Genomic DNA, 12,846 nt, shown 5'->3' with positions numbered 1-12,846 from the left:
TATATATACTAGATGTAACAGTTTTAAAAATAAAATGGAGAAAAAACAGATCCTAACACTGTACTAGCTTAGGTATCTGCACCAACGGAGTTTTTTGGAAGAAAAAGTTGGTCACTCACACTGTTGTTACGTATACTCCTATATGGAATGACAAACTTATGTTGTTGGAATCAAAGTTATATAACCTTTTCTCTGGTATCAGATTTCTGAACCAACCCTCCTTCGAGAGTGGGCCCAGAAAGTAACCACCCCCTCTCCCTTATAGCCTGTCATAAATCTCTGGCTGAAATTATAGGATGTCTTATAACTTCTGTTATGTATATATAGGTCATATAAGCATGTGATGTCATGAGGATTAGTTTGATACCAAATATGACATGTCTATCGTATTTGGTTAACCAATCACTTAAAGGGACATGATACCCAAATGCTGAAACACTTGAAAGTGATGCAGCATAGCTGTAAAAAGCTGACTAGAAAATAATACCTGAAAATTTCTATGTAAAAAAGAAAAATATTTTACCTCAAAATGTCCTAAGTATTCACACACCATTTTAAAGGAATTTAAGCAGCTAATCAGTATGCCTGTCCCAGGACTTGTAAGGGAGCATGCCTCATGCACACTCATGTTATTTTCCTATTCAGTTTAAGGAAGTTTACTATGAAATCTCATGAGAGTTAAGTGAAAACTCATGAGATCACAGTAAAAGAGTTCATGACTGCTGATTGAATGCTGATTGGCTGCTGTTCATTTCTTCCTTTTTTTTTTACCTGCAGCTGGACAGCAGTTAAAGTATAACTGTTTACAAAGCACTTACTCTGGTGAGCTGAGGAAATTGTAAGGTAAAATATCTTCCTTTTTACATAGAGATGTTCAGGTGATATTTTCCTGTCAGCTTTTTACAGTTATGCTGCATCACTTTCAAGTGATTTAGCATATAAGTATTATGTTCCTTTAAGTATGATAAAAATATGTCATAAAATATTCCAGGTTGTCACCTGTGATCGACCTCAGCTCTCTCTGATTAGAGGGCACTGGTTTTATCATGTCTCTGCTGATAACTCTGTATCATAAAAATCACTCTCTGTGTTAAGTTGGGGATGTAAAAATTACCTTATGCAATAAAGTTTTCTCCAATGAAGCTTACAGTTATTTATGACGGAGCTCTGTTTTTTTAAGAAAATAAAACAAAAAACAAAGAGACGCACATCCTTTGGAAAACAAATACATTTAGCACAGAGATAAAATGTTAAAGGGACATGAAACCCAACATTTTTCTTTCATGATTTAGATAGATAATACAATTTTAAACAACTTACCAATTTGCTTTTATTATCAATTTTGCTCTATTCTCTTGATATCCTTTATTGAAGGTGCAGCAATGTACTACTGGGAACTATCTGAACATATCAGTAAACCAATGACAAGAGGTATTTATTTGCAGACACCAATCAGCTGCTAGCTTACAGTTCCTGAGTACCTGGGTATCATTTTCAACAAAGGATACCAAAAGAACGACTAAATTGGATTATAGAAGTCAATAAGAAAGTTGTTTAAAATTGTATTCTGTATCTGAATCATTTTTATTTTTATTTTATTTTTTTGTGTTTCCTTTAACCCTTTGAGTCTACAGTTTTTGTGCTTTTATCTGGCAGATAATCTACCGCTGATGCAGCAGTAGCTTGCATGCATACGCATTATGCACTTGCTTTATTGCAGAGTACCGGCACTAATGTGGCATGTGCATATCATGTGCACAATGAAGCAGCACTGATTAGTAATACATTTTAAAAGAAGTCTTTTTAGAAAAGCAGGTTTGCTGCAATAATTCTTGTGCTCACAATTTAAATGCACAGAACATGGCTCAGAGTCAAGATTTATGTCCTTTAAATATGTTTAACACTTGAGTGGATAAATCTGACAAGTCCAAAAACAAATACTATATTTATTAAAAAGACATGGGGACCTATTTATCAAATGTCTTGCGGACCTGATCCGACAGTGCGGATCAGGTCCGCAAGACATCGCTGAATGCGGAGAGTAATATGCTCTCCGTATTCAGCATTGCACCAGCAGCTCACAAGAGCTGCTGGTGCAATGCCGCCCTCCGTACTCGATCGGGTTTATTTCCGGCGATTCCTGTCCGACTGCCCAGAGCAGGCGCCAACGGACAGGGTTATGGAGCAGCGGTCTTTAGACCGCTGCTTCATAACTGCTGTTTCTGGCGAGTCTTCAGACTCGCCAGAAACACAGGCCCACAAGCTCCGTTCAGAGCTTGATAAATGGGCCCCATGATTTTAAAAATAAAACACTATAATGTGTTTATAGCTTTTTTATTGTACTATCACTTCCATTTAACTATGTGCATAACCATTTAAAGGGGTTAAACACATAAAGACTAAAGCTATAGACCAGTAATTTACACTATTGGACTGTAGCTTAACACATTAATGACAAGAGACATATTTATATATCCACTAATAACCAATTAAGGGCCCAGTAGGGAATTACTGCTCCTGAGCGGTAGGTTGAAAAGTCTCTTAAAATTGCATGTTCCCTATATGAATCATGAAAGTTTTATTTTGACCTCATGTCCCTTTAAGAAATGAAGCATGAATTAACTGTAATGCATTTAAAATACCATGCAATAAAGACAAAAACGCCTATCTTGTTTCTCTGAATTGAAATTAAAATGTGTAACACTATATGGCCAAAAATATGTGGACTCCTGACAATCACACCTACATTAGCTTGTGGGACATCACATTCCAAAACCATGTGCCATTAATATGGAGTTGACCTCCCCTTTGTAGCTATAACAGCAGCAACTTTTCTGGGAAGACTTTCCGCAAGATTTTGGTGTTCGTCTGTGGGAATTTGTGCCTATTTAACAAAAGAGCATTTGTTAGATGAGACAATGATATTGGACGAGAACACCACACATGCCAAACCATGTCTTTGTGGACTTTGCTTTGTGCACAGGGGCAACCAATAAGATGACCCTTCACTGGAGCTAAGGGTCCAAACCCAAACCCTAAAAAACAACTCTAAACCATTATACTTCCTCCACCAAACTTTATAGAAGGCACTATGAATTCTGGTAGGTAGTGTTCTTGAGGCATCTGTCACACCCATATTATTCCATCAGACTGCCAGAAGGTGAAGTGTAATTCATCACACATTTCTACTGCTCCAGAGTCCAGTGAATGCGTGCTTTGCATAACTCCAACTGACACTTGGCATTGCGCATGTTGATGAGAGTTTTGTGTACAGCTACTCGCCCATTGAAACAAATTTCATGAAGTTTCTGATGCTCAATTCTTGTACAGATGTTGTTTCCAGAGGCAGTTTAGGATTCTGTAGTGAATGATGCAACAGATTATAGTCGATTTTTACACATTACACACTTCAGCAATCGGCAGCCCTGCTCTATGCATTTGCGTGGTCTACCACTTTGTGGCTGAACCATGACACTTCCACTTCACAATTATAGCACTTACAGTCAGTTGACTGGGACATATTTAGTACGGCAGAAATTTCACAAACCAATTTTTAAAAAAGGTGGTATCCTATGGCAATGCCACACTTAACTCCCTTCAGTACAACTCATTGCAGTGCAAGTGTTCGTCCATGGCGCTCCTATTAGCAATGGGTGTGACTGAAACACCTGAACTCAATAATTAGTCGTGGTGTCCATATACTTTTGGCCATATTGTGCATTTTAAAACATATTTTGATGATAACATGTCAGGTCTGAACTCTAGATCATTGTTCATAATTTTGACAAGTTTGCATTTAGTGCTCGTGTTTCCATTCCTTCCCTTCAATCTCCCTTCAATCTCTGAACCATTTCTATTTTTCCTCTTAAGTGTGAGCAAAATGTTTTTGAAAAATAAAATATTACCAGTCAGATAGTATTAGAGCTGGCAATAAAATGGTGTTATATAGAACAATTTTTTTCTAAATATAGTTTTGAGTGAAGTTAATTCTTTACTTTATTACTACTAAAGTTTTTGAAAATTATTTCCTTAGTTTGACTGTGTATGTGTTTTTTCCGTAGGATGAAATTGATGAGTTGCGAGCTGAAATGGAAGAAATGCGTGACAGCTATCTGGAAGAAGATGTTTACCAGCTCCAGGATCTCCGACGGGAGCTGGACCGAGCCAATAAGAACTGCCGTATTTTGCAGTACCGCCTCAGGAAAGCAGAGCAAAAAAGCATAAAAGTTGCACAGACTGGACAAGTAGATGGAGAACTCATCAGAAGTCTGGAGCAAGATCTAAAGGTGAGTGTAGTATATGGCATCTGTTAGGTACAGACAAATTTAGGAACCAGCAAAAATATTGAGTAGTGAGTTTTACACTTTTAATATGCAGATAAGTGTGTGTATAATTTTATGAAGAATAAACCAAATAGATCTTTTTAATCTTTTTTAAGATCTGTACAAAATGTTTCATATAGATTTTACTGGGTTTATAAATTATAGGAGGCCTTAACAATCAGGGTTGACTCAAGACACTGTGATGCCTGGTCCAAGAATAAAATGACAGCCCCAGCTCTTCAACCACTACAATCTAAAGACATCTTTACTCAGCAGTCTCTTGCATTTCAGTTTAGCAGACAGGTTTCACACAAGAGCATACTGAAGAAATCCATATGAGAGACAATTCTCTTAAAAACACTATTACCTGAAATATACTCTCCCAAATGTCACCTGGGTTCCATATTCCAACCAGATCCCTTTATAAAGGCAATCCATATTCTAGTCTATCAGAAAAACAATTTTTGCACAGTTTTCTGTAAATATAGGATAGCTGTCATCAGCAGAATGCCTGGTGTGCAGATTCTGAGTATGTTTCATCCTTTTGGGGAGGGGGCAGCCTCTAATTGTGGGTTCCTGCTACATTTGTTGGCGCTTAAGAGGTGGTGTTGAATTAGGCCTCAATGTGGGAATCCAGGAATGTTGGTGACGTTGCCACAAGTGGGCATGCCTACAAGGAGTGCCTACAAAATAAACTCTATCTCAGCTCCCCTAGGTGATTCACCTGCTCTTTCAAACACAGTTTGTCTTGGGGGTAAAACTTCTTATTTGGGTTATTACCCATATATGAAGTGTATCACTCACACTTTACCCCACGATTAAAGATCCTTTCTGTGTCTGGTCACTCTGTTTCCACCATCTGTTATTAATTGTGTGTTCTTCCCATTTTTTTTAAATTCATCAATACATTTTACCTTTTAACCCCTATGTGTTCCCATAAATTAGGAACATTTATGTCTTTCACAAGTGTATACCATCAATAACATACTACATATATATTTTATATTTAAATACACAGTTCTTTATTATCAGTGGTACAAATGGTGAGAAGTGCTATTTAGTATACATCTTTGTAGCTGGTCACACCACTACTCGCTCTGTTTAAACCTAAGGTATTGATCTAGGCCCATTTTTGTATATTTCATGCCATCGTTTGGACGCCAAATGTCATCATATATATATAAAAAACAGCTTTCTTCTCTCACCCTCCACATATCACACTGGTCATCGCCAGTCTGCCAGTATCACGTTTTGAGTATTTTTTTATTATTTATTTATTTCTGTGATGTAGGGATCCCTCCTCATCCTCCCCACCTCCCCGTCTATGTGATCATCTATTTTTTTTTTTTTATTTTTTTTTATTGAGGTTTACCATACAATACAACTCAAGCAAATTACAATGCCATACAGTGATACATATTTTTCTTAAGAGTACATATAGAGATGAATCTGTCATCACACATCATTAAACATCAATGAATAGCAAAGGATATATATTGCAGTGTTTATCCATATTTGAACCATATTAGAGCCCTCCAACTGGTCATGGGGTCACTCTTGGCCCTCTCTGAGCACAGGGAGACTAATAATCTAAGGAGGGGATAATCCAGGAAAGGGTCCACTGTTGGTTCCTAATGTAGAACCTCAGTTATTTTATTTTTTGTTTTGTTTTGTTTTGTTTTTTCGTTGTTAATGTAAGAGACTAGCTTTCACTATGAACCGTAACTGACACTTGGTTTATAAACTTTTTTTTTTTTTTTTTGAGAACTATATTATAATAACACATATGAAATCTTGGGCTATAGGCAGGAGGCACACCCACGGAAGAGTACTCACCACCTTTAGGTGTGTTAAGAACTGAAACTGCTGACTAGGTGGAGGTAGCAAGTGTACCTTTAATGAGGAATGCTCAATATTTAGCTTTGTTATGCTGCAAGGCGCTAATGGTCACTGTATTGGGAGAATAGGAGGACCCCTATTGTTAGAACACTATATGCTGTAAGAAAATAATTTAATTTAAGGGGGGGTCTGAAAAATCAAGTAATTACTGTTATCGCATGGTATAGAGCATAATATTAATTTCAAGCTGAAACCTAAGGAGAGCAAACCAAACAGGGTTTTTGCAGCATTCAGTATAAAAGCCTTGCTCAAAGGAAGCAAACTTATTAAAAAAAAAAGTAACACAAATTTAAGTAGCGTACCCATATTATTACAAAACCCACTGTATATGGCTTCCCATGTTTATCTACATACGGCAATAGAGTTACTTGCATAATCTCACATATACCAGAAACAATGTCTCTGGCATACAGATTCCCAATAAAACATTTATTTGAAAAGCAATATATGTGGTATGGCTCAAAATTATTAAGGGTGTTTAACTAGATGTCCACTTAATGTTTTGCTAGCTGCTTCAGAGAGTCTCAGATCCATTGATCGTCAAACCAAGCCAGCTGATGGGGGTTCAGTATCAGTGTCCATACCGCTATTGATCAGGCTAAAGAAAGTCATCTTGAGGTTCGTGATGTAGTGGTAACGAACCTGGCAATAAAAGCCATGCGGGAACCAAACTTAACCTACTCCCGTTCTTTGCAGTGCAGTAAGATAAGGATTAGCGCTGGTTTGAGGCAAAGCTGGGTCGACATGGAGCTTAGGCTGTGCAGCAGGGGGTCTCAATAAGACTAGTGTCCGCATGTATGTAATTCCAATTGTCTTACCAATTTGAGTTATGGCTGGGTCGACATGGAGCTTAGGTTGTGCAGCAGGGGGTCGCAACAAGACTAGTGTCTGCAGGTATGTAGTTTAAATTTTCTTACCAGAGGTTTCAGCCTGTGTTTCCGTAGGTCCTGGTAACTTGTTTTCCTGAGTCAATACAAGGACAGGGTAACTTGTAGCTGAAACGCTTTCTGAGTCCAATGGTGCCGCATAATGCCACGTGGTGCTTTCCAAGTTCTCGGTCTCAGCTCCACTACTACTCACTACAGGTGTCAGTGAGGCAATCTTGGGCATCGGGGGAGGTTCCAACACAGTAGGTTGCTCCGAGGCATGATCCCCAGCACACTTGAACTCCCCACTCAGTGTCGCCTCGAATGCGGATACATAGCTATCTAGCAGATAGCGCAGCTCCTCCAGGTTAAGTGTTGCTGCCTCCATTACAAGCTGCTATTAATTGTGTCAGATAAGCGTATGGGTTAAGTCTCTTGCATCTATGGAAGTTGCTGTACAGCGCACTTATGGCACTGCTCGACAATGAAGTTCACTAGGAAAATCACTGGGGGGGTTGCGTTGAGGCCTAAACCTCATAGAAAAAGCTCCGGTTCTTGAGAGCAGGCAGCAATCCTGAAAAGAAAAGTCTCTGCTAAGAGGAAATCCTCTGTATTTCAAAGTGCTAACAAATTGATGTCCAGAAGGAGAGTCCAAGTTGAGATATTATCTTGATATAGCAGGACTACTGGAGCAGCCCAAAATTTTGCGACCAAGCATGGCCGCCGCCCGGAAGTCCCCCTCATCTATTTATTTTTATTTTTCTGTAATGCAGAGACCCACCTCCCCATTCGAACCAAACACACAACTTCTGTAGTGTAGGAACCCATTCCTCCTTTCCCCTACCAAAGCATTTTTTTTATAGGGTAGGAACCTACCTCTTAAAAACCAGCTCAAATAAGTTCACTATCACATTACAGAATTCTTATTGTTTAAAAAGGTAGATAATACATTTATTATCCATTCCCCAGTTTTGCATAACCAACACTGTTATATTAATATACTTTTTACCTCTGTGATTAACTTATATTTAACCTTCTGCAGACTGCCCCTTATTTCAGTTCTATTTACAGACAATAAACATGCTTACTCTTAAATAACTTCACGGGCATGAGCACAATGTTATCTATATGGCTCACATAAACTAACGCCCTCCAGCAGTGAAAAGCTGTCAAATGCATTCAGATGAGAGGCGGCCTTCAAGGGCTGGGAAATTAGCATATGAGCCTACCTAGGTTAGCTTTCAACTAAGAATACCAAGAGAACAAAGCAAATTTGATGATAAAAGTAATGTGGAAAGTTGTTTAAAACTGCATGTCCTATCTGAATCATGAAAGTTTAATTCTGACTAGACTGTTAAATTAAGAATTGCAAAGAGATCTAGACAAATTACTCTGATGTTACCAAGAATAATATAACAAAACAGTAATAAACTCCACCAGTGAACATGTGAATAAACAAGAGTATTCAGAGTAAGAACGTGAGAAAGCCCAGATTAGCTCCTCCAAATAAGCTAAATAGTGGGTGGAGTTTTGCCATTGAACAATAATTGCAGAAAAAGGATATGAATTTATTTTAAAAACATAAAGACTTGGCTGATTTGTTATTCTTGGCAGCACAACAGAAATCTATTGTAATTACAACTCGTTTACTGTCCCTTTAAGAGCTTTTTAAAACATTGTTAAAATTTTGTGTAATACATTTTCAAAAAGAGCTGTTCTGCGGCTTTGCTGTACATCATCATGGAATAAACTCTTTGGGGCCGATTTAACATTCTGTGAATGTAGCAGTTTCCGTGTGAGCCGTGAGGCTTGCTGGAAACATAAGTTCAGCATGCTAAGGCACTGTGGCTGAGCTCTGTAGCAACCCAAGGGTTGCAGGTTCGATCCCCGGCTAGGTTCACTCAACCTTTCATCCTTCCAAGGTTGATAAAATGAGCAGCGCCTTGAGACCCTTACGGGTGATTAGCAACGCTTTACAAGTACTTAATACATACATACATACATACATACATACATACATACATACATACATACATACAAGAAGCAGCGGTCTTAAGACTGCTGCGCCTTAACTTATCCGCCACCTCTGAGGTGGCAGACAGCAATCATCTCGATTGGATACAATTGGGATGATTGACACCCCCTACTAGCTTGGCCGCGAATCTGCAGGGGGCAGCATTGCACAAGCATTTCACCAGAAATGCTTGTGCAATGTTAAATGCCGACAGCGCATGCTGTTGGCATTTAGCGATGTCGGGCGGACATGATTCACTACAGCGGATCATGTCTGCTCGCATCATAATAAATCGGCCCCTACGAATCCGGATATTTGTCTCCCTGTATTTTCCATATAGTGCCTGCTGCGTACCTGACGTGCTATGCCCTTGTGATCCTTTTCCCACAGTCATCTATTCCTATGCTGATGGAATTCTAACCCTTGCTGGACCAATGACCCCTAGTTCAACCGCTATATTTGTTCAATGTTCATATATAACAGAAGTTCACTTTTGAAATTATGTCACATTGCTTTTTATTTTCATTTCAAAGGGTGATAGCAAAACTTGTAAATTGTATTAATCAACATAAAAATATATTTTCTATAAACAAATGTAAAACAAGAGATCACATATACAAAATACAAATCGAATGCATTGAATCTGCATAAATAGTAGAGTATAAAAAAAATGCTGAAGAGCCATATTATGTCTCTCTGGTTCTATGCTTAAAAATCCTCTTCTGTATAATCTGGTTTCAATATTGTTTGTCATGAGCAGATCTTTTTTATAACCTTTGTGTTAGAGTCTTTTACAAAGTATTAGAATTTTCTTATTAATGGGATATCCTTTCAGTTAAAATTAATATCAAATAAAGTAAATGCAGCTAATTGGTTCTCGTTATATGTACTTAGTCTCTGTCCAGAAGGGTCACATGCATTTGGGAGCAGCCATTTATATTAACTGTTGAGTATGATACTTAATAGTGCATATAGCAGCAGGCCAGAGGTATAGTGGGTGCAGACAATCCCCTCCAAATCGAGGGGAAATCATAATACAAATTAATATTTTACAGCTCGTGCTTAAAGGGATACTAACCCCAATTTTTTTCTTTAATGATTCTGATAGAGCAGGCAATTCTAAGCAGCATTCTAATTTACTCCTATTATCAAATTTTCTTTGTTCTCTTGCTCTCTTTATTTAAAAAGCAGGAATGTAAAGCTTAGGAGCTGGCCCATTTTTGGTTCAGCACCTGGGTAGCGTTTGCTGATTGGTGGCTAAATGTAGCCACCAATAAGCAAGCGCTATACAGAGTGCTGAACATAATATATATATATATATATTTATTTATTTATATATTTATATATTATTTTATTATTTTTTTTATTTGTGAGTGTTGCTAGCTTTTCCCATCCACCTTGGCTTTTGGTCCTCCTTAAACTAGGACTCACTTTACAATGGCAAAAGTTCCTACATGGCACATATAGGGTATATAGCATTGTTTGACTTGAATGCAAAAAAAACTATCGGCTAGATTACGAGTCTTGCGTTAGCCTTAAAAAGCAGCGTTGAGGGGTCCCAGCTGGTATTACGATTCAGACAGGAGAGGGTCTACCGCTCACTTTTTTGCCACGATTTTAGCTTACCGCAAATCCCCTTGCGTCAATTGCGTATCCTATCTTTTTAATGGGATTTTCCTAACACCGGTATTACGATTGCCTGAAAAAGTGAGCGGTTGACCCTCTCCTGGAAAGACTCCTACCGCATTTAAAAGTCAGTAGTTGAGTTTTATGGGCTAACGCTGTAACATAAAACTCTTAACTAAAGTGCTAAAAAGTACACTAACACCCATAAACTACCTATTAACCCCTAAACCGAGGCCCCCCCCACATCACAAACACTAAACTAAAATGTTTAACCCCTAATCTGCCGACCGTACATCGCCGCCACTTTAATAAATGTATTAACCCCTGCACTCCCGCCTTGCAAACACTAGTTAAATTTTATTAACCCCTAATCTGCTGCCCCTAACATCGCCGACACCTACCTACATTTAATAACCCCTAATCTGCCGACCCCAACGTCGCCGCTACTATATTAAATTTATTAACCCCTAACTCTAAATCTAACCCTAACCCCCCTAATTTAAATATAATTTAAATAAAACTAAATTAAATTACTACAATTAAATAAATTAATCCTATTTAAAACTAAATACTTACCTATAAAATAAACCATAAGATAGCTACAATATAATTAATAATTACATTGAAGCCATCTTAGGGTTTATTTTTATTTTACAGGCAACTTTGTATTCATTTTAACTAGGTACAATAGTTATTAAATAGTTATTAACTATTTAATAACTTCCTAGTTAAAATAAATACAAATTTACCTGTAAAATAAACCCTAACCTAAGTTACAATTACACCTAACACTACACTATAATTAAACTAATTACCTAAACTACCTGCAATTAATTACAATTACATTAAATAAACTAAATTACGGAAAAAAAAACCCACTAAATTACAGAAAATAAAAAAAGAATTACAAGAATTTTAAACTAATTACACCTAATCTAATCCCCCTAATAAAATAAAAAAGCCCCCCAAAATAATAAAATTCCCTACCCTATACTAAATTACAAATAGCCCTTAAAAGGGCCTTTTGCGGGGCATTGCTCCAATGTAATCAGCTCTTTCACCTGTAAAAAAAATACAATTAAGGTAGGAAAAATTAGGGTAGGAAAATTAAGGTAGGAAAAATCCTATTGGCTGATGCAATCAGCCAATAGGATTGACCTCACATTCTATTGGCTGATTGGAACAGTCAATAGAATGCAAGCTCAATGAACTTCAAGGATTTTTCCTACCTTAATTCCGATTGGCTGATAGGATTCTATCAGCCAATCGGAATTCAAGGGATGCCATCTTGGATGACGTCACTTAAAGGACCAGTCATTCAGTTGTCGGCTGTCGGATAAAGAGGATGCTCCGCGTCGGATGTCTTGAAGATAGACCCGCTCCACTCCAGAAGGGTGAAGATAGAAGATGCCGCCTGGGTGAAGACTTCTGCCGTTCTGGAGGTCCTCTTCTGGCCGGATAGGATGAAGACTTTGGACCCTCTGGAGGACCACTTGTGCCCGGCTTGGTGAAGACGTCTCAAGGTAGGGTGATCTTCAAGGGGGTAGTGTTAGTTTTTTTTAGGGGGGATTGGGTGGGTTTTAGAGTAGGGTTGGGTATGTGGGTGGTGGGTTTTAATGTTGGGTGGGTATTGTATTTTTTTTTACAGGTGAAAGAGCTGATTACTTTTGGGCAATGCTCCGCAAAAGGCCCTTTTAAGGGCTATTTGTAATTTAGTATAGGGTAGGGAATTTTATTATTTTGGGGGGCTTTTTTATTTTATTAGGGGGAATAGATTAGGTGTAATTAGTTTAAAATACTTGTAATTCTTTTTTTATTTTCTGTAATTTAGTGGGTTTTTTTTTTTCGTAATTTAGTTTATTTAATGTAATTGTAATTAATTGTAGGTAGTTTAGGTAATTAGTTTAATTATAGTGTAGTGTTAGGTGTAATTGTAACTTAGGTTAGGGTTTATTTTACAGGTAAATTTGTATTTATTTTAACTAGGAAGTTATTAAATAGTTAATAACTATTTAATAACTATTGTACCTAGTTAAAATGAATACAAAGTTGCCTGTAAAATAAATATAAATCCTAAGATAGCTACAATGTAACTATTAGTTATATTGTAGCTATCTTA

At 37.6% G+C, this 12,846-nt stretch overlaps 1 protein-coding gene across 4 annotated transcripts in view; it reads left to right on the top strand.

Annotated features, from left to right (window-relative positions):
- The window catches only part of MTCL1 (microtubule crosslinking factor 1), a 279,300-nt gene that overhangs the window by 88,387 nt on the left and 178,067 nt on the right, over positions 1-12,846 (top strand). For all 4 annotated transcript variants that reach the window (XM_053714926.1, XM_053714925.1, XM_053714924.1 and 1 more), the window contains exon 2: positions 4,062-4,286. In XM_053714926.1, coding sequence (XP_053570901.1) covers positions 4,062-4,286 — 225 coding nt within the window. The remainder of the gene's footprint in view (positions 1-4,061; positions 4,287-12,846) is intronic.

Source organism: Bombina bombina, chromosome 5 (genome assembly GCF_027579735.1).
Source record: "Bombina bombina isolate aBomBom1 chromosome 5, aBomBom1.pri, whole genome shotgun sequence".
NCBI lineage: Eukaryota > Metazoa > Chordata > Amphibia > Anura > Bombinatoridae > Bombina > Bombina bombina.
This window is presented reverse-complemented; position numbering and strand designations above follow the sequence as displayed.